Source organism: Choloepus didactylus, chromosome 20, assembly GCF_015220235.1.
Source record: "Choloepus didactylus isolate mChoDid1 chromosome 20, mChoDid1.pri, whole genome shotgun sequence".
Classification (NCBI taxonomy): domain Eukaryota; kingdom Metazoa; phylum Chordata; class Mammalia; order Pilosa; family Megalonychidae; genus Choloepus; species Choloepus didactylus.
Window position 1 is genome coordinate 11,880,520 of NC_051326.1, and position 21,473 is coordinate 11,901,992.

Below are 21,473 nucleotides of genomic sequence, written 5' to 3' on the forward strand. Positions count from 1 at the left end.
GAAAGTAACAACTATTTCAGTGGGTCTATACTTCTTTTGTATTTTGGTGAGCTTTTATTTTCTAATTCACTACTCAAAGAAGAAACAGAAGAATATTATTCAGATTTTTTCAATAAGAGTAAAAATATTTAACAATATTTCTAAGAGTAGCTTGTATGGCAGGATTTTTTCCAATTATTTCATAATTAAGAAGTTCTGTTTTTACTGGTTTAGCTGTATTTATACACTATTGATAATGCATATTTCTACAAATCTGCTGTATACCATTATATCTCTGTTCTGTAATTTCTATCTAATCTGAGACTCTATGAGTTACTATCTGACAAGAAAACAATTGATAAAAGTTACTCACTGGTCACATTTATTAAGAATATGATCCACACAAGATGCCTATGAGACCTGTTCTCAATCAGCTTAGACTCTACAACAAAGGGTAAGGATATATGAGCAAATAACTACACTTGAGGCTGAAAAAAAAAAGTGTCCCTGAAAAGTTACACAGTGCTATGAGATTCAGACATGAAGGAGTTATTTATAACAGGAAGGAAATCAGGAAAAACCTTCATGACGATAGCATTTAATATTCCTTGAAGGATAAGCAGGATTTACAAAACAAAAACAAAAACAACAAACAACAACAAAAACTCACAATATAACATGTTCAATGTTAAACTTAATATCCTGCTCACAAACCTATTCCTCCATATGTTTTCTTTCTCTGATTCTTTAATATCCACACCAAAAACTCGGGAGTCATTCTAAATTTCTGTCAGTCATATCTAATTGGTTGGTCACTAACTCCTCTACATTCTAACTCTTTCACTGTCATTGCAAAATAGTATTACCTGGCCTCCAACTTTCATCTCACCATTCCTTGATCCATAATCAATACTACCTGAAATCTTTTTAAGAGTATAGTATCATATCTTTACCAAATTATACCTGATAAATCATATTTGTAGGACTCTCCAATAAGACAGCTTCAAACACCTTAGAGGCCAGAGCTATTTCTTATTCATTTGTATATCTCCAGCACTGAAAACAATGATTTATATAGAGACAGCACTTAATACATGGATGCTCAGAAAATGCTGAGTCAGTGAGTAAATGAATTTCCCATCACTCCTCCAGGAATTCTATTCTCCAGTAATACTCTTTTTGTACCATTATACAGTACTTCCCTCATCCTGGAATGAATGCCTTTCCCAGTCTTGCTCGTCTCCAGTTACTGTCTTTTTTGTGTTTCACTAACATTTTGTACCTATTGCTAATATAGACCTTATGACACTGTACTATAATCATCTGCTGCCACCTCAAGACAAAATTCATTACTCCACCTCTATGCCATCTCTATACCTTAATGATCCTTTTCTGTTACCATAATTACCAATAATTAGCTAAATATATGTGTCATCCCTATTAAATGGTGAGTTTTCAGATAGGACTGTAGCTCCTAATTTTTGTTATTTTTACCTTTGTATATATAACATACAGAATAATACCAGCCATATAGTAGTTTTGCAATATATGTTACTGACTTGAATACCATTGTCTCAAGAGGCAGGGACCCTCACAGTCATCTTTGTATTCTGAATACCCTGATCTGTAATTAGCATATGGTAATCATAAATACTAACAGGAAATATGAATGAGTTTGGATGAAGTATAGAAATTGTGAAATACCACTCATTAAATTAAGGAATGCATTAAGAGCAGACCACAGAGGGCTCCAAAAGCTAGGGTGAATCTGGGGTACAAAATAGAAGATTTTGATAAGACTACAAAATTAAGGTTGAAATATAAGTGAAATTAGCTAAATCAGCATACGTAGAAGGATGAGCTTGGGGGTTAGGTGAGGGAATACACTACAAGACCAAGAATGGAGAACATTTAAACACAGTCTATCATACATCCACAAGATAAAAATTAGGGTCAAATGTCTAACACACATCACATTTAGAACCCACAATTTAAGTTTCTTCTGCTTCCATATTTAATTCCTGTCCATATTATCCTCAAGGGAGAGAATCTGGATAAACACTTAGGTAACATGTATAACCTTCAAAATGCTGGATTTTGTCTTCCTTGTATATGCTAGTGTTTTACCCCGAATGACCAAATGCTCTGAAAACACAATACTGTAAACTTTCAAATACTCATGGGAACTTGTAAAAGTAAACAACATTTGTGTAGTTTCCACCTGCTACACAAAAGATCTTGAAGTTTTTTTTCTGATATATATAACAAGTGGTTCCATTGCAAAGAAAAAAACAAGCCTCCTGACTAATGAATTGAGAAAATCTGAACAAAGCCAAAATAATGCTTTTGAGTTATATCACACTTTTTGCATCTGAACGAATGAAGGAGAAAAGTTACAAGTGTGGTGACCATGGTAACTATAACTATGAAACAGTCATTTTCTTTGATTATACAATCATATTCCACAGTACAATATGAATGCACCAGAAATCACTGTTTAGTAATATTACTTTCAAGAAAGAAGCAATGTGGCTATAATTAATTACTTAATTAATATCAATACAGAAAAAATCTGTATTGATATCTGTCTTTCTCTAAGGATTCAAATTCTCTTTCACTACCCAGTCCCTAGATTCATTCTAAAATAGTAGGATTAAATTTAAAATGAGGTCCAGAGAATGTAGTAAGCACAAAGCATTAGGGGTCACTGAAAAACAAAAATGGAGGTGCCCAGCTAGGAACCAATTTTTGAAAGCTTAAAGCAAAATTTAAACAGCAATGATGATAATGAGAATAAAAATTTCAATAGCTAAACTTTATGGAACACTTACCATGTCTCAGTTACTATGCTAAGTAAGGGCTTAACATATTTAGGTTGAACATGTCATAATGGCAACTTCATATGAGTCAGGTTCAACACAATACATTTTTTTCACTTCTTCCTTACAATCATTTCCATGAGAAGGGTACTACTATTAACCCTATTTTACAGATGAGGAAACTAAAATTTAGAGGAGTTAACTTGATCAAGGTTAAAAAACTAGGAAGTGGTAGAAGTGGAGCTAAAATAAAGATCAAAACCCAAAGCGTAAGCTCTCATTATAGGCTATACTGTTATAGTGATCTCTATGTTTTGAAAAACTAACAGGCTGAGGCTATAGGTGCACAAGTACATTTATTCATCACTCAAAATATCTACCACTGTGTATATATTTCTGTAGACTGTACACTCACATAAGACTCCAGCAAGAGAGCCACATAAGGCTGAATTCCAGCTCATACTATACTACCCAAACTGTGGTCTTGTTGCAGGATTGCATTCACACTGAAGAACGGCATTCATTTTCTCACTCCCACAAAACTGCCCTCTTGGCTAACAGAGGCCCTGATGCTACTGATAGAAGTAAAAAGTGGTAAAACATTTTGTAAGACAATTTTAATATATTCTTCTATTTACTTTTACTCTCAGGAATTTTCCCTAAGGAAATAATTAAGGATGTGCATAAAATGCACACTATAAAGATATTCATCAGTGTTTATAATAGAGGAAAAAACCAGAAAAATCTAATATGTCTAACAATAGAGTATTAGCTATTATAGTACACCTATACAATGAAAGTAATGTGGTAAAAATATATTCACTAACTTGAAAAGCTATGCTCATAATGTAGAATGTAGGGAACTAGCGATGAAGAGCAATTAATGAAGGGAGAGCGATAACCCAATAAGAACAGATAAGCTATTGTGCGTAAATTTAACGTTCTGGGAATGCCCAGGAATGACTATGATTTGTTAATTTCTGATGGTATGGTAGAAACAAGTTCACAGAAATGTTGCCATATTAGGTTATTTTCTTGGGGTAGAGTAGGAACATGTTGAAAGTAAAGTAGTTACTTCAGGTTAGTTGTCTTTTTCTTAGTCCCTTGTTAAATTATGGTTTGTTTGAAATTTTTTTTTTGTATATTTTTAAAATTTTTTTTTTGATATAGGTAATTAAAAAAAAAAGTTAAAAAAAAAAAAAAGAAACAATGAAGAAAAATATGCAGAGCCCCCTTAAGGAGTTAGTGGAAAATGCAGGGGTGTTGGGGTTCCCCACCTTGATAGTCGCTGATGTGTTCACAGACATAGGGGACTGGTGGTTTGATGGGCTGAACCCTCTACTACCATGGGACTCGCCCTTGGCAAGACTGATGCTGCAAAGGAGAAGCTAGGCCTGCCTATAATTGTGCCTAAGACCCTCCTCCCGAATGCCTCTTTGTTGCTCAGATGTGGCCCTCTCTCTCTAGCTAAGCCAACTTGAAAGGTGAAAATCACTGCCCTCCCCTCTACATGGGATCTGACACCCAGGGGAGTGAATCTCCCTGGCAATGTGGAACATGACTCCTGGGTAGGAATCTAGACCCAGCATCGTGGAATGGAGAATATCTTCTTCACCAAAAGGGGGATGTGAAAGGAAATGAAATAAGCTTCAGTGGCAGAGAGATTTCAAAAGGAGCTGAGAGGTCACTCTGGTGGGCACTCTTATGCACAATATAGACAACCCTTTTTAGGTTCTAATGAATTGGAATAGCTAGCAGTAAATACCTGAAACTAACAAACTACAACCCAGAACCCATGAATCTTGAAGATGATTGTATAAAAATGTAGCTTATGAGGTCAGTGACAATGCGATTGGAAAAGCCATATGGACCACACTCCCCTTTGTCCAGTGTATGGACGGATGAATAGAAAAATGGGGGCAAAAAAACAAAAAACAAAAAACAAACAAAAAAACACAGTGTTCTTTTTTACTTTAATTTTTATTCCTATTATTTGTGTGTGTGTGGTAATGAAAATGTTCAAAAATTAATTCTGATGATGAATGTACAACTATATAATGGTACTGTGAACAACCGAATGCAAGCTTTGTATGACTAAATGGTATGTGAATATATCTCAGTAAAAATGAATTAGAAATAAATATATAAATAAATATGCTTAGCTTGAAAAAAAAGAAAAGCTAAGCTCAAAATATTACATGACAAAGTTTACAAAAATCATATTATATCATTTTAGTAAAAAGATTATACATGTATGTATTTCATACATAACACTGTATGTGTAATATAACACTGGTAATGGGATTACAGGGTATTTTAATTTTCTTCTTTGTTCTATTCTTCCTTTGCTAGATTTTCTATAAGACATATTTAATAAAAAGTCAAGCAGAAGCAAGACAAACATATAACAACAACTACAAACATATAATAACCTAATACAAAGTGTAAGAACTGATACCAAGCACAGCTATGTAAAAATGGTCTTCTGCCTCTTAATTTGGAATTAGGATGTGTGATTTACTGTGGTCTAAATTTAAGCAAGAAATACCTAATTTCATGTGGAATTTAGAAATTGAGGTTAGTCTAACATATAATCTGGGTTGAGAACCACTGTCAGTTAGATAACAGAAGTTTAAAAGAAGTTTTGAAAAACAAAAGACCTCTTACTTGTGTATCACCTGTTGAAGAAACAGAATTCCCAGGAGTAAGGAAGAGAAAAGAGGCCTGACAGCTAGGGGCTGGCTGGCGCTACCAGCGAGGCTTTGATGCACTCATGTGAAACAATTTTACAGACCAGCAACATCAGACAAGGCCAGTCTGTGACCGTGAAGGATCCAGATAAAAGCAAGACTACTCTGTAATCATGTCTGAACACAGACAGAAAACATGAATACCATTATAACCAAAAAATAACCAAATATAAGCCTATGAGTGACTGCTGCTTCTTTACCCATCACAGCTTTAGCCATGCTCTTTTCTTCTTGCCTCCTAGGTTCTTAAAATATCCAATCACAAAATTATTCCCACTTCCTAACAGTATCTAATCTACTGCAAAGTCCCACTTCCTAAAACCCTCCTCAAAATCACTTAATATATGTTCAAATCCTACATGGTTTCCCCATGGCACACATTCTCCCCTGTTACAATGAGTCAATACATTCAACTTCTTTAACTTCACATATGTTCCTGGTGGTTTTCCCTGGGGGAGCATTGACAAAGACATGGGACCACAGACTTGAGTATAAGGTGAGATGAGGAGAAAATGATAATAAACCCACACAGAAATATCCACAACCTATAGAAAAGATAACATACCACATAAAAGGGTGCTTCTTTTATGCAAACTTATCCTACCTTATCTGTTTCCCAAAACTCCCAGTGTTTATAGCACTGGTGATATTGACAAAATAAATAAATTTTAAATTAAATTTCAATTACCCAGTTTTCAGTCATAACCTAAACAAAATCATAATTTAAGTACAAAAAAATGAATAGTAAATGTAGAAACTAAATCCTGAACATAATACTGAGAACAAATTTTAAATTCTCTAATTTAAGTATATTATTTTTAAGTATATTATTAGTTTCTCATGTTTTCTAAACACAATGTCATTAATATTAATTTGTCTATCTAAAATACAGGCATGATAGTGTTTAAACTATCTTCTCAGTGGTTAGCAAAGTTAAGCTTGCTCTATGCATCCTTACCTCCTGGATCCTTATCTGGATTGTACTCTAAAGCATTGCTACAGATGAGGTCAATATCTTTCAGGAAATCCTTAGCAGTCAAGTAATTATGCTTATCAATTTTAGTTATTATTGTTGATAAATCCATTGGTTCCTTGATTACTTCAAGATAATCCGAAACCTACAACAAACAGGATATTTTAATGAAAATTACTTCTGGCTTTTCATATGACTTCCATCCATAAAAACACAAAAACACAACAGTTCTTTAAAAATTAAATCTAGATATTTAAGAAATAATTACAATGCAACTTATTCTACTAAAATTATCATCTGCCATATTTTCCATGAAAAGCCTCAGTTTCCAAAGTCATATCAAAATCATCTTTGAAATGTTTCTCTTCTTGAAATTCGAAACTAATTGTCTCAGCTTTTTTTTTTTTTTTAATCCTTTGGACATATCTGAGAAGAGAATATCTGGGTAAAGGCACCCAATAAGCATCAACAAATGTTACCTTGAGGGGGAAAAAAAAATTAAGAAACCTTGACTTTTCATATTATTAGAGAAGTTGTTCTGGCAAATCTGCTTAAAATTTTTAAACAAAAAAAAATTTCTTTCTTTTTCAGTTTTCTAGGCTAAATCATTTCATGGAAAGTGTTTTCCACTCCTTTAGAATCACTACAAACCTTCTGAGCTAAATCTAGTACTGCCTTCATGACTACTAAAAGATTTCCTGAATTCTTCCCCAATGATAAGAAAATCTACAAATAAGAAAAACATTTTGCTCTATGTGCTTATCTTCTGGGTTATCCAAAGTAGAAGACATTAATTCTTGGCTTGCCCAGAAAATTATGTTTTATAACATTTGTCCAATAAGGAAGCTCTAGTAACCTATGTATCTATTACCTTCCCAACAATGCAAACCTCAACTCAAGAAATTGGGTCTGATATAAAAGCAGCCTGAACAGTATTGTTTAATTAATCCATGACCAATTACTGGAAACAGAGTCATTTCTGCTCTATAAAATTGAAAGTTAATTTTCTCATAGTTTGAGATGGCATCATTGTCTTGATCTTTTCAAATTATACACACACACACAAATATAAATCAAATACATCTTTAAAATTTTAAGATTACATATTTAAAAAATGTTAGGGGTATGTGTGTCTGTCTGTTTTAAATTTACTTTTTGACCTCTAAGTGCTGAAAAGCCAGTCATTCTCCTTATAGGGGAAGTAGTGGAGCTATACTTGAAACAAGCAATAGTTAAGAAGATACTAGTTGGAGTCTTCACTCTGGCACTTGGCATGCCCTGAGAAGATGTGGTAAATGTTTATAAACTGTAATCACTACAAGAATTTATATAACTAAAGGTTATAAGATTTGAGCACCTCTGCTTAATTATAAAATTCAACACAGTCTGTTTTGGAATATGATAAAGTTTGTAGACATTTTAAATTTATTATCTGAATATAAACATTGTGTTTTAAGTTATCTAAATGTTATCTTGTTTTCTCCTCTCTAATTCTTCCAGGGGCTCTTATGCTTATAGCTTCAAGAGCAAAGAATCAGTGGCAGAATGAACCTGAGAAGGAAGAACAAAGGAAGAAACAAGAGGAAACTCAGCCCTTAATTTTTTTTTTTTTTACCTGGTTTCTATCTCCTAATTTTTATCCCCTTCGGCTGCCTTATCAATAATTTATAAAACCTTTACTCTATTACAGATAACATTTGAAATCTGACTATCTCTTTTGGTTAGAAAGAAAAAAAGAGTTTCCTGGATAAAGGCAAAATTGGTTTACTCCAAGCATGAGAGGTTGACTCAGGGGTAGCCCTCATCCTTTAAAAAGTGTCAGAATCCAAAATACCCAATCTGAAATAATAAATCAATAAACATTTAAAACACTCTTTAAAGGTGGCTGAGGGTTTTAAGATTATCTGAAAACAGTATGAGGAAAAATGTTACATAAATATCAAGTAATATTTATTAATTGGAAAAGCAAATTACCCTACCTGAAAAAGAAAGAAGGTAACTATGATGTAGTGTAAAGAATTTGGACTCTGACTTTTCAAAACTTTCAAGTTTTGGCTATGCTATTTGCCAACTGTCTGATCTAACCAAGCCTCAATTTCCTCAGTTGCAAATGAGAAATAATACTAACCTTGCAAGGTTGTTGAGGGGATCAAATGGATAAAACTGTGTATTATGGATAAATAAATAAATAAAATTATAGATAGTCCCTTTACCCCACTAAAAGGGAAAACAGGTATTTCAGATGTGCCAGGTAGGATAAAATATAATGCTAGCTCATTCTTCCTAGTCACACATGAGGTAATGTTTCCAAAGGAAGCTACTCAGGTCCAAAAGCACAGATTTCACAACTAAGATGCAACATTAAACTCTGAATCATTTTATAATTCACATAGTAAAAAAAAAAAGAAAATGAAGAAAAAAAATTCAAAACTAAAAACACCAAAGCTGTTCAAACATGGAGTCTGAACTATAAGAAGGAGGCCAGTAAAGCTTGCATTGTGTTCATCCACACACTACATTATCCCAGGATAAAGAAAATAAAAACAAAAATCTACACTATTATGGTAGATTCCAAATGGAAAATTTCTTTTCTCATCATCACAAACCATGCTCCCACAAGCACACAAAACAATACACATAGAAAGTGAGAAATTTTCCACTGGGAGCAGAGAATATCCTTGGAGAGAAAAATAATTTCTGCTGCAAAGGATGTACTTAACTGCAAACAGCCTCTCAGCCGTAGGCATTTCCAAAATATGAAAGACAAAGAAATTTCAGGTTTCTTAGCCACCTCTTTCAGTGAGGTATACATAATTTGGGAAATGCCAGTATTAACTGGTAGTGATTGGTTAATACCAATATACTTTCTGAAAGCAGAATTTATCCTGGAATAAAAATAGTACAGGATGGACATTTTACTAAAGTAACTTTTAATCCTCTTCTTAAATTGAAGAGTAAGAGATCACAGGATCAATAATAATTAAGACAAGATACACAAATTGGTTACTAATTTTACCCAAAAGTCACCAACGTATGCTGATGACCTGGATAGTTTTCACATGGATTAAAATTTTACAGGCTAGGGGTAATATTCATCCATGCCTTTGTTATTTTTCCTTCCAAAAAAAGATGTCAATATATTTTTTTCTTTTAGCCAGTTCAACTTCACTGTTTGCACACTACTGAAACAAGACCTCTTCAATATCCACCGGTTTGCTGAAGATGTTAAAGCGTTTATCTGTGGCCAGCCTCTTGGTTACATCCCTGAGAAACAACCGCAACTCTCTTAAAGTATTTTCCTCCTGGTCCTCCATCCGATTTTTTTCTGATTCTGATAACTGACGAGGTGGGGAAGGTAGTGCAAGAGGAAGCACTTCCATAGCACAAAGAGCTAAAAAAAAATAGAAGAATATATTAAGTTTCAAATATGGTAGGGCCTGGACCTAAATTACTTTTCTGGCATTCCCTCAAGGTGTTTTTGTTGTTGTTGTTGTTTAATGAACTATAGTCCATGGTTTAACTTATGGTTCACTGTGTAGTGCAGTTCCATAGTTGCAGGGATTTTTTTTTTTTTTTTTTAAATTCTGTTACCATATATACAATCGAACATTTCCCCTTTTAACCACATTCAGATATCTATTTCAGTGCTGTTAATTATGTTCACAATGTTGTGCTACCATCACCACCACTGGAGAATTACAAATATATGTGAACCATGCAAATACAGCAAGTAAAAACATGAATGGAAATAAGAAGTAAATGAGAGAATAGCTTCACTTATAAAATAACTCACAATAGAACTCCTTTAAAAGGCAAAGGATTTTAAATAATTTGACTTTGAAATATTATTTGCACACAACATAAGAGAAATACTTTAAATCAACATGAATATCTTCAAGGTGAAGTACTGTACTCTGATTTGCTTAAGTCAACCTTGTTTAAAAACTGCTTCTCATCATGGGGTTGCCTTATATGCATGAAAGGTGAAATGGACAAATAACAATTCTTTGATTTTTCCTGTCCCCAATAGGATTCTGGTTTTAGGTAAGTCTTCTACCCTCATATTCTTAATATAACACCAGAGGGATAGTGAATGGAACTACAGGGAGATGACAAAAAAAGGGTAGGAAGGAAAAAAGAGTACCAGAGACATGGAGGAGAAGGAAAGAAACCAAGACTAAAGTGTTTTATATAAAAATCTATGGTATCACTATTTACCCCAAGCCAAAACAAAAAATCATAAAAGACAAAATATTAACTTTCTTAACCATAGTGCTCTCCAATTTCTTAAAAGATTTTCATGGTATCAAACAGAAGCTCAGGATTAAAAAAACCTAAGTATTCTCACTGATTTCTAAATAGTCCCTACGAAGAAAAATGAAACTCAACAGAAGCACTAATAAAGAAAAAGAACTATGACAATCTTAAATGTAGAAAATTCAGATCTATGCGATTAATCAGTTTCATAATGAAATATTTCAAATACTGATATTTAGATTAACAGGTGGCAACAACTAATAATTAAAATGTGTAATTTACATATTGAGTTTGCCAAAGTTTCTAGGGGAAAACCCATACAACTATAGCCACTTGGTGTTTATTTTTTATACTCTGAGAAAATTTGGAAAGGAGCCATTAAAGAACAACAAAATTATTACATTGTTGGATAATACAGCCAATGAAAAATGAACAAATAAATTAAAAACTGGACAGAATATGAAAAAGTAAGGACTTGGCAGGAAAGCGAATTTATTTAACATCCTACAAGAACTGCTACATGAAACATAAAAGATGGAACAAGGGGGAAAATGCTTTAAAATTTTTACCAAACAGGATTGCTACTTCCTGGTAGATGAGGAAAGACCAAGTTAGGGAATTGTTGTGAATTATGTACCCCAATACAACATGACCTTAATCTTGATCAGGGTTCCTGTGGGTGTGAACTCATTGTAAACTGGATCTCTTGAAGATGTTTCTAGTTAAAATGTGACCCAACTGAATGAGGGTGGGCCTTAATCTACATTACTACAGTCTTTTATAAGCAGAAGGAATTCAGATATAGAGAAAAAGCTATAGGGAGGAGCTGGAAGTCAGCAGGAATGCAGTAAAGAAAGGAGAAGGGATCACCAGGTTCATCTCCATGTGACTGAAAAGGCAAGGAATCTTAGAACTGCTAGGCAGCTGGAACATGGCTACAGACACCGAGAGGAAGCAAGCCTTCTAGCCTCTGAAACTATGAGCCAATAAATTCCTATTATTAAGCCAACCCATTGCCTTAGCAATGTAGGAAACAGAGGCAGGGATCTTATTCTTAATGCACATTTAAGATTAGGAAAAGAAACTCTCTTTTGAATGGTTTAGAATGCAGTCCTTACTTAAGTCAGGGAACAAAGATATGACATATTATTAAGGTTGCTCTTTGAATCCAAACCCAAGAAGAAAAGAAAAACAAAGCCATGATAGATTTCTAAGTGGCTACCATAAATAAAACATCTAACAAACAGTTGCTCAATAAATATTTGAAAAAGTAATCAATAAATAAAACAATCCAGAAAAAACAGTTCTTAGTCCAAAAATTAATCAGTGCAACACCTGGTGTTCACAACTTGATAGTTCAACTCCTGAGTATGTAAAGAGACTAAAACAGCAGAACAGAAGACTTTTTTCTTTGACTTTCTAAGTACTGGAACGTGAAATCTACTGGAGCATCTGGATAAGGTTTTATGGGGAATACTTTATTAATTGTCCCCTATTAGTAAAGCTTTAACATTTAGGCTGTACCCTCAATCTCCTTAAATTAGGTGAACACAATGGCCACTTCTACATGAGTCATTCTCAAGATAAAAAGAACCTGACAAAGTGCCTTCACTTCCATGAAGAAATGTTTAAAAATTCTTGACTCCAAGAGAGGTTATTTCCTAACTCCATCCCCCCATTTGCCTAAAGACTTTAGGAGCTTTACCGGTGTGTTTCCTTCGTGGTGGCGCCATTGATGCCTGATTGAGAATCAATTCTTGGAAAAATTTTCTTCTGTCTTCTTCAATAGGCCTTTGAATATACAAGACCTCTTCATACTGTATTCTAAAGATACATTTAACCTACACACATACACAAAAAAAGACATTAAATATAGATGATTAAAAGCTCACATAATGTACCAAATTACAATTTCTCCTATTTCCAGTACCATTTTCAATATTTATTGAACATTCATGTGGGGTTAGGGCTAACCTAGTCCTAGCCTGTGCTATTGAGAGGTTCAACCTCATGGATAAACAAGAGTGGAAGAATGATTCTGTTGCCCAAATCATTAATAAATGAGGCTATATCTGGGAGAGAGGGTAGAAAATAACAAGAAGGATAAGTTGATTGCAACAGACTCAGATGACAACAATATCAAAGAGCTTTTGTGTAAGAGCTGAAAAATACCCAGAATCTACAACAAGGAACTGGAAGAATACTACCAACACTGCCTTCTTGTCCTCATGTTTCTTTATACTTCCTATCCACTGATTTCCCTTCATGGGCTCTTTTCCACTGCATCCTCTGAAATCCTAACTCCACTGAAAATAAACTACACCTTTGGTTTCTTCACAGGCTGCTCCACAATGACACCACTTTCCACAAAACATCCCCAAGCAAAAATAAGCCTGACATTCTTACAGCCCTTTGCTCCTTCCATCTGGTGCTTATCTACCTCTCATCTGCTCACCTGCTCTATAAAGATTCTGACCCCAGACAGCCCCCTTCAAAGATAAACTGTTTAAATCCTTTTAATATCATCCACATTTGCCTACCATGATGTTTAACATTTTATTTAAATTTTATGTTTTTCTAGAAGGCCTATCTTCTACCTTCTTTATCTGTTTTCCTTTATCTACCACAATACTTGGTAAATAGTAAAGCTTAATAAGCATATACTGAATGAATAAAGCTTGTGATTTTGTTTCCCAGACGACATCAATCTGAAAACAGCAACTAAAAGAGACAAAGTCACTAATATGGAGAGAAGTACCAAGCAGGACAGTGTGCAAAACCTGGATTAGGATTAAAGACATTGGGATTCTAGTCCAAATTTAACCACATACTTTTAGTAAACTTTGGATAGTTCATTCAGTTTATCATGTCTAACCACTTACTGGGTTGATTCTATGAGTTAACACTAAAAATTTCATAAATGTTATTTCATTCAATCCTCACGAAAAAGACGAGGTACATACTATTCTCTCATTTTACAGATACATAAACTAAGCTTAGAAAGATTTAAGTAATTTGCTTGAGGTCACAAAGGGAATAAACAGACACAACCAAATTATATAATCCCTAAATTCCAGCTCTCAAATGCTAAGACAGAAAAGAAACAATGAGAAGTAGACATCAGAATACAAAATTGGATGAGGAATTAATTACCTCAATCCACAGTCAAATCCTTTTAAGAGTTTATAAAATTTCACCTTGTGCCCTCCCAGTATTTTTTGTTGACTAATTTCATGCACAAGTTCCTCCAACCCTTTGATCTATGTTCCTAAGACCCTTTTTTTTTTATCATCATTTTATTGAGATATATTCACATACCACGCAGTCATACAAAACAAATTGTACTTTCAATTGTTTACAGTACCATTACATAGTTGTACATTCATCACCCAAATCAATCCCTGACACCTTCATTAGCACACACACAAAAACAACAAGAATAACAACTAGAGTGAAAAAGAGCAATTGAAGTAAAAAAGAACACTGGGTACCTTTGTCTGTTTGTTTCCTTCCCCTACTTTTCTACACATCCATCCATAAACTAGACAAAGTGGAGTTTGGTCCTTATGGCTTTCCCAATCCCATTCTCACCCCTCATAAGCTACATTTTTATACAACTGTCTTCGAGATTCATGGGTTCTGGGTTGTAGTTTGATAGTTTCAGGTATCCACCACCAGCTACCCCACTTCTTTAGAACCTAAAAAGGGTTGTCTAAAGTGTGCGTAAGAGTGCCCACCAGAGTGATCTCTCGGCTCGTTTAGGAATCTCTCTGCCACTGAAGCTTATTTCATTTCCTTTCACATCCCCCTTTTGGTCAAGAAGATGTTCTCCGTCCCACGATGCCGGGTCTACGTTCCTCCCCGGGAGTCATATTCCACGTTGCCAGGGAGATTCACTCCCCTGGGTGCCTAAGACCCTTCTTAAATGAAAGTTCTGGAAAGCCAATTTACTAGTGAACAACTATTATGTCCAAACACCACACCAGGCGTTGCAATTATAAAACTGAAGAAAATATGCTCCCTGCTGTCAAGGATCTTTAGAGTTTCATAAGAAAGCATTATGATACCAGGCTGTAAGTGCTGTAACAGAGGTAAGCAGAGAGACCCTGCAAGAACCAGGGGTGAAAAGGCATTAGATAAGATACAGCAGAAATAGTTAACATTAACTGAGTGTTAAAAAATTAACTCCGTACCCGAGGACTACCATGATTTTGCTTCAAGGGTAGTAAACCATTTAGTTTCACTTTTGAATATCCTTCCTTATGATAATTTTTCAACATTATGTTGGACTTGTATCTACAAAAGCAAACCAGGAGTAAGACTACAATAATCCCCAGATATTCCTGCTAGGTTATTACCAACAGTAATCTTTCATAATCTTTCATAATTAAGTAATCAATAGAATCTTTCATTTTATTAACAGATTAAATTATTCTTCTCTAAGTTTACTTCTAGCCTTATCTTCTGACACTCCGAGACTCAAACTTCATGCTGCAACAAGGCAAGCCTCTTATAAACTCCCTGAACAAATTATACTCTCTTTCCTATGGATCTCTATACATGTTAGTTACTTCTTCCTGAAACACCTTTCTTTAACTCTCCACTCAAGCCATGCTTTCTGAGTGATACTTTCCAGCTATTCCAATTTTAGACAACCACTGATTTGCTTTCATTATCTAGAAAACTGCCTTTTCTAGAAATTTTTATGTCATACAACTGGTAATCTTTTGTGTTCAGCTTCTTTTACTTATTATAACATCTTGAGGTTTATCCACATTGCAGTATGTATTAATAGGTCATTCCATTTATTGCTAAATAGTATTTCACTGTATGTATACACATTTTGTTTAGCCATACTAATGAACATTTGGGTTGTTGCTAACTTGGGGCTATAATGAATTAACAGGAATATTCATGTACAAATCTTTGAGTGAACATATGTTTTCATTTCTCTTGGGTAGATACCTAGTAGTGGAGTTCCTTAGTGATGTGGTAAATTGATGTTTAACTTTTTAAGAAAATACCAAACTCCTCCAACCTGGCTGAACCATTTTACAATCAGACCAGTCCAGGTAAAAGTTCGAGGTTCTCCACATCCTTGCCAGTAGTTGGCATTGTCTGTCTTTTTTATTATATCTACTTCAGTGAGTGTGCAGCAGTATCTCTTTCCTGAACAACTAATGATACTGGACAGTTTTATGTACTTATTAGCCACTTATACATATGATTTGGTAAAATGTCTATTCAAATCATTAGCCCACATTTTAATTGTAGTCATCTTTTTATTAGGTTACAAGAGGTTTTTTTTATATTCTGGTCCTTTTTCATATATGTGATTTGATACATTTGAAATATTTTTCTCTTATTCCGTAGCTTGTCTCTTCATTTTTGTAATGGTGCCCTTTGAGGAGAAAAGTTTTAAAATTTTTGATAAAGTTCGCTTTATTAACTATTTCTTTCATGTATCATGTATTTATATATTATGCTATTATAGCACTTCTGATACTATATTATAATTTTTTCCATGTATCTCTTCCCTCTAAATTCTTGGATATAACTGGCTGTGTTTGTGTATATGTTTTTAACCTCTTTTATTCATTCATTCATTCATTCACTCAACAAAGATTTACTGGATGAGACATATGGGTATATATGTATTTGTGTACCTGGTGTGTGTGGGTCCAGAAACTATGTTAGACACTGTGGATAGAAAGAAGAGACACTGATCTGCCTTAAACAAACTCAAACTTTCTAGAACATTGCATTACACAGAACAGGTACTTAATAGATTTTTTTTTTTTTCATTTTTATTGAGATTGTTCAGATACCATACAATTATCCAAAGATCCAAAGTGTACAATCACTTGCCCCTGGGTACCCTCATACAGCTGTGCATCCATCACACTTAATTTTTGTTCAATTTTTAGAAACTTTTCATTACTCCAGACAAGAAATAAAGTGAAAGATGAAAAAAGAAAAAAAGAAAAGGAAACTCTAAACCTCCCCTATCCCTAACCAACCCCCCTCAATTGTTGACTTGTAGTATTGATATAGTACGTTACTGTTTATGAAAAAATGTTGAAATACTACTAACTGTAGTATATAGTTTGTAATAGGTATATAGTTCTTCCCTATATGCCCCTCTATTATTAACTTCTAATTGTATTGTCATACATTTGTTCTGTTTCATGAAGTGATTTCTAGTATTTGTACAGTTGATCATGGACATTGCCCACCATAGGATTCAGTTTTATACATTTCCATCTTTTGACCTCCAACTTTCCTTCTGGTGACATATATGACTCTGAGCTTCCCCTTTCCACCTCATTCACACACCATTCGGCACTGTTAGTTATTCTCACATCTTGCTGCCAACACACCTGTTCACTTCCAAACATTTAAGTTCATCCTAATTGAACATTCTGCTCATACTAAGCAAGAGCATCTACATTTCTTCCACAAGGCAGGAGGGAGAGTCAAAGAAGGTAGAGAGGCAAAAGAAAGAGGAAACAAAAAAAATGACAGCTAGGAAGCAGCAAAAGGAAAAATAACCTTAAATCAAAGTAGAATAAAGAATCAGACAATACCACCAATGTCAAGTGTCTAATATGCCTCCCCTATCCCCCCTCTTATCTGCATTCACCTTGGTATATCACCTTTGTTACATTAAAGGAAGCATAATACAATGATTCTATTAGTTACAGTCTCTAGTTTATGCTGATTGCATCCCTCCCCCAATGCCTCCCCATTTTTAACACCTTGCAAGGCTGACATTTGCTTGTTCTCCCTTGTAAAAGAACATATTTGTACACTTTATCACAATTGTTGAATACTCTAGATTTCACCAAGTTACACAGTCCCAGTTGTTATCTTTCCTCCTTTCTTGTGGTGTCTCACATGCTCCCCATCTTCCTCTCTCAACCGTATTCATAGTTACCTTTGTTCAGTGTACTTACATTGTTGAGCTACCATCTCCCAAAATTGTGTTCCAAACCACACACTCCTGTCTTCTATCACCCTGTAGTGCTCCCTTTAGTATTTCCTGTAGGGCAGGTGTCTTGTTCACAAAGTCTCTCATTGTCTGTTTGTCAGGAAATATTTTGAGCTCTCCCTCATATTTGAAGGACAGCTTTGCTGGATACAGGATTCTTGGTTGGTGGTTTTTCTCTTTCAGTATCTTAAATATATCACACCACTTCCTTCTTGCCTCCATGGTTTCTGCTGAGAGATCCGCACATAGTCTTATGAAGCTTCCTTTGTATGTAATGGATCACTTTTCTCTTGCTGCTTTCAGGATTCTCTCTTTGTCTTTGACATTTGATAATCTGATTATTAAGTGTCTTGGCGTAGGCCTATTCATATCTCTTCTGTTTGGAGTACGCTGCGCTTCTTGGATCTGTAATTTTATGTCTTTCATAAGAGATGGGAAATTTTCATTAATTATTTCCTCTATTACTGCTTCTGCCCCCTTTCCCTTCTCTTCTTCTGGGACGCCAATGATACGTACATTATTGTACTTTGTTTCATCCTTGAGTTCCTGGAGACGTTGCTCATATTTTTTCATTCTTTTCTGCATCTGCTCCTTTGCGTGTAGGCTTTCAGGTGTTTTGTTCTCCAGTTCTTGAGTGTTTTCTTCTGCCTCTTGAGATCTGCTGTTGTATGTTTCCATTGTGTTTTTCATCTCTTGTGTTGTGCCTTTCATTTCCATAGATTCTACTAGTAGGTTTTTTGAACTTTTGATTTCTGCCGTATACATGTCCAGTGCTTCCTTTACAGCCTCTATCTCTTTTGCAATATCTTCTCTAAACTTTTTGAATTGATTTAGCATTAGTTGTTTAAATTCCTGTATCTCAGCTGAAGTGTACGTTTGTTCCTTTGACTGGGCCATAACTTTGTTTTTCTTAGTGTAGGTTGTAATTTTCTGTTGTCTAGGCATGGTTTCCTTGGTTATCCAAATCAGGTTTTCCCAGACCAGAACAGGCTCAGGTCCCAGTGGGAAGAAATATTCAGTATCTGGTTTCCCTGCAGGTGTGTCTTAGAAAATTGTTCCACCCTTTGATGCCTCGGGTCACTGTGCTTTTCTGCCCAGCAGGTGACGCCTGTTAGCCTATAATTCTTGACTGGTGTGAGGAGGTATGGCCGTGTTCCCCCAGGCTGTGGGGTCTGGTTCTGAATGGAAAGGGCCCCACCCCTTTCCTCCTAGAGAAGACAGACCCCTCAGGTGGAGGTCATTAGCATTTCAATGGTCTAGCTCTCTGCTTGTGGCGTCTCCACCCTTCCCAGAGTCACAGCCCTGGAAACTGAAAATGACTGGGGCTTTCTCCACTGAGCCAAAGAAGAAACAGATAGTCCCCTTCAGACCCAGTCCAAGGCAACCCTCTGGCTCTCCCAGGTCAGTCGTCACCCAAAGCCTCTGTCTGTTTTTTGGGGCTGCGTACCTGTAGTGAGCAGTTCACACTCGCTACTTAAAACCCCAGTTGGAGCTCAGCTGAGCTGTATTCGCTTGCTGGGAGAGAGCTTCTCTGTGGCACCACGCGGCTCTGCAGCTCGGGCTATGGGGGAGGGGGTCTCCCGACCTGGTTCTGCAGGTTCTACTTACAGATTTTTTGCTGTGTTCTCGGGCATTCCTCCCAATTCAGGTTGGTGTATGATGAATGGATGGTCTTGTTTGTCCCCCCACAGTTATTCTGGATTATTTACTAGTTGTTTCTGGTTTTTTGTAGTTGTTCCAGGGGGACTACTTAGCTTCCACTCCTCTCTATGCCGCCATCTTGCCCTGTGAGTGACCTACTTAATAGATTTTTGCTGAATGAAAAATGGCTGGTACTAACTTGGTAAATATGAAATTCTCCATTTCTCTGATTACTCATTGAGACTAAGCATTACAAAACCCAAAAAGAGGTTTCTCTTCAGACTTAGAGAATATAAGAGCTTTGGAATCAGAAAGTCTGGGTTCAAATCCTTGTTCTACTATACTAGTTGTGAGACCTGAGGTAAGTTACTTTACCAATGTAAGCCTCAGTTTCCTCACCTGTCAAACAGAAAATAACAATACCTTTCTTATCGAACCATTAAACTAAATAATATATATATAATTGGTTGAATACAGTACCTGGAAAATAACTGCATAAATGGCACAATTTTTTTTCATTAGTTAAATCTTTTGTTTTGCCTTATATATTAAAATGTTAAATAAAGTTGTTAGTCATGAATTTTGAAGGTAGGGTTTCTGAAAATTCTGTAATAGGGAAAATTAACAGTTTAAAAACTCAAGATCTTTATTCTACTAATGTGGCATAATACACTGATTGCTTTTCCCTATGTTGAATGACCCTTGAATTCCTGGGATAAATCTCACTTGGTCATGGGGTATAATTCTTTTAATATTCTACTGAATTTGGCATGCTAATATTTTGTTGAGAATTTTCTGTATTCATAAGGGAAATTAGTCTGTAGTTTTCTTGCAGTGTCTTTGCTTGCTTCAGTATCAGGGTAATGCTGGCCTCATAAAATCAGTAAGAAAATGCTCTTTGTCTCTCTGATTTTTTGGAAGAGTTTAAGAAGTATTTGGTGTTAATCCATCTTGAAATGCTTGGTAGAATTCACAAATGAAGCCATCTGGTCCTAGACTTTTGTTGTTAGGAGGGCTCCATTGCTTCAGTCTCCTTACTTGTTACAAGTCTATTTAGATTTTTTATTTCTTCTTAAGTAAGTTTTGGTAGTTTGTGTATTTCTAGGAATTTGTCCATTTCATCTAGGTTATCCAATCTGTTGGCATATAGTTGTTCGTAGTATGCATTTATAACCCCTTTCTATTTCTGTAAAGTAAGTAGTAATGTCCCCTCTTTATAATTTCTTATTTTAGTAATTTGAGTCTTCTCTCTTTTTTTTCTGTCAGTTTTGTTGATCTCTTCAAAGAACCAACTTTTGGTTTTGTTGATTTTTCCGTTTTTTCTATTACCTCTTTCATTTATCTCTACTCTAATCTTTATTTCCTTCCTCTGCCTTTGGGTTTACTTTGATCTTCTTTATCTAGTTCATTAAGATACACAGTTAGGTTATCCACTTGAGATCATTTTTTAGTGTAGGTGTTCACAGCAATAAATTTCCATCTGATCAATGCCTCCACTGCATCCCATAAGGTGTAGTATGTTGTATTTTTTTTTTTTTTCATTTGTTTCAAGGTATTTTCTAACTTCCCTTGTGATTTCTTCTTTGACACATTGGTTGATTACGAGAGTGTAGTTTCACTTCCACATATTTGTGAGTTTTCCAGTTTTCCTTCCATTACTGATTCCTAGTTTTATTCCATTGTGATCAGAAAAGATATGGTAGATTTCAATCCTTTAAAATTTATTAAGACTTGTTTTTCAGCCTAGCATATGGTCTATCCTAGAGAACTGTTCCATACGCATTTGAAAAGAACATGCATTCGTCTATTGCTGGGTGGAGTGTTTTCTACATGTCTCTTAGGTCTAATTGGCTTATGGTGTTGCTCAAGTCCTCTACTTTTTTATTGATCTTCTGTCTGGTCGTTCTATCTGTTATTGAAAGTGGGTATTGAAGTCTTGAACTGGTGTTACACAACTGCCTATTTCTCCAATTCTGTCAATGTTTGTCTCATACACTTTGGGGCACTATTGTTAGCTGTGTATATGTTTATAACTGTTTTCCTTCCATTACTGTTCAGTAACA

The 21,473-nt window shown here is 35.1% G+C and overlaps 1 protein-coding gene across 8 annotated transcripts in view; it reads right to left on the reverse strand.

The window, feature by feature from the left end:
- The window catches only part of ATAD2B (ATPase family AAA domain containing 2B), a 207,189-nt gene that overhangs the window by 40,271 nt on the left and 145,445 nt on the right, over positions 1 to 21,473 (reverse strand). For 6 of the 8 annotated variants that reach the window (XM_037812951.1, XM_037812948.1, XM_037812949.1 and 3 more), the window contains 3 exons: positions 12,484 to 12,619; positions 9,716 to 9,912; positions 6,507 to 6,666 (listed from right to left, as the gene is read on the reverse strand). In XM_037812951.1, coding sequence (XP_037668879.1) covers positions 6,507 to 6,666; positions 9,716 to 9,912; positions 12,484 to 12,619 — 493 coding nt within the window. The remainder of the gene's footprint in view (positions 1 to 6,506; positions 6,667 to 9,715; positions 9,913 to 12,483; positions 12,620 to 21,473) is intronic. The other 2 variants (XM_037812947.1, XM_037812953.1) reach the window with 1 other exon arrangement.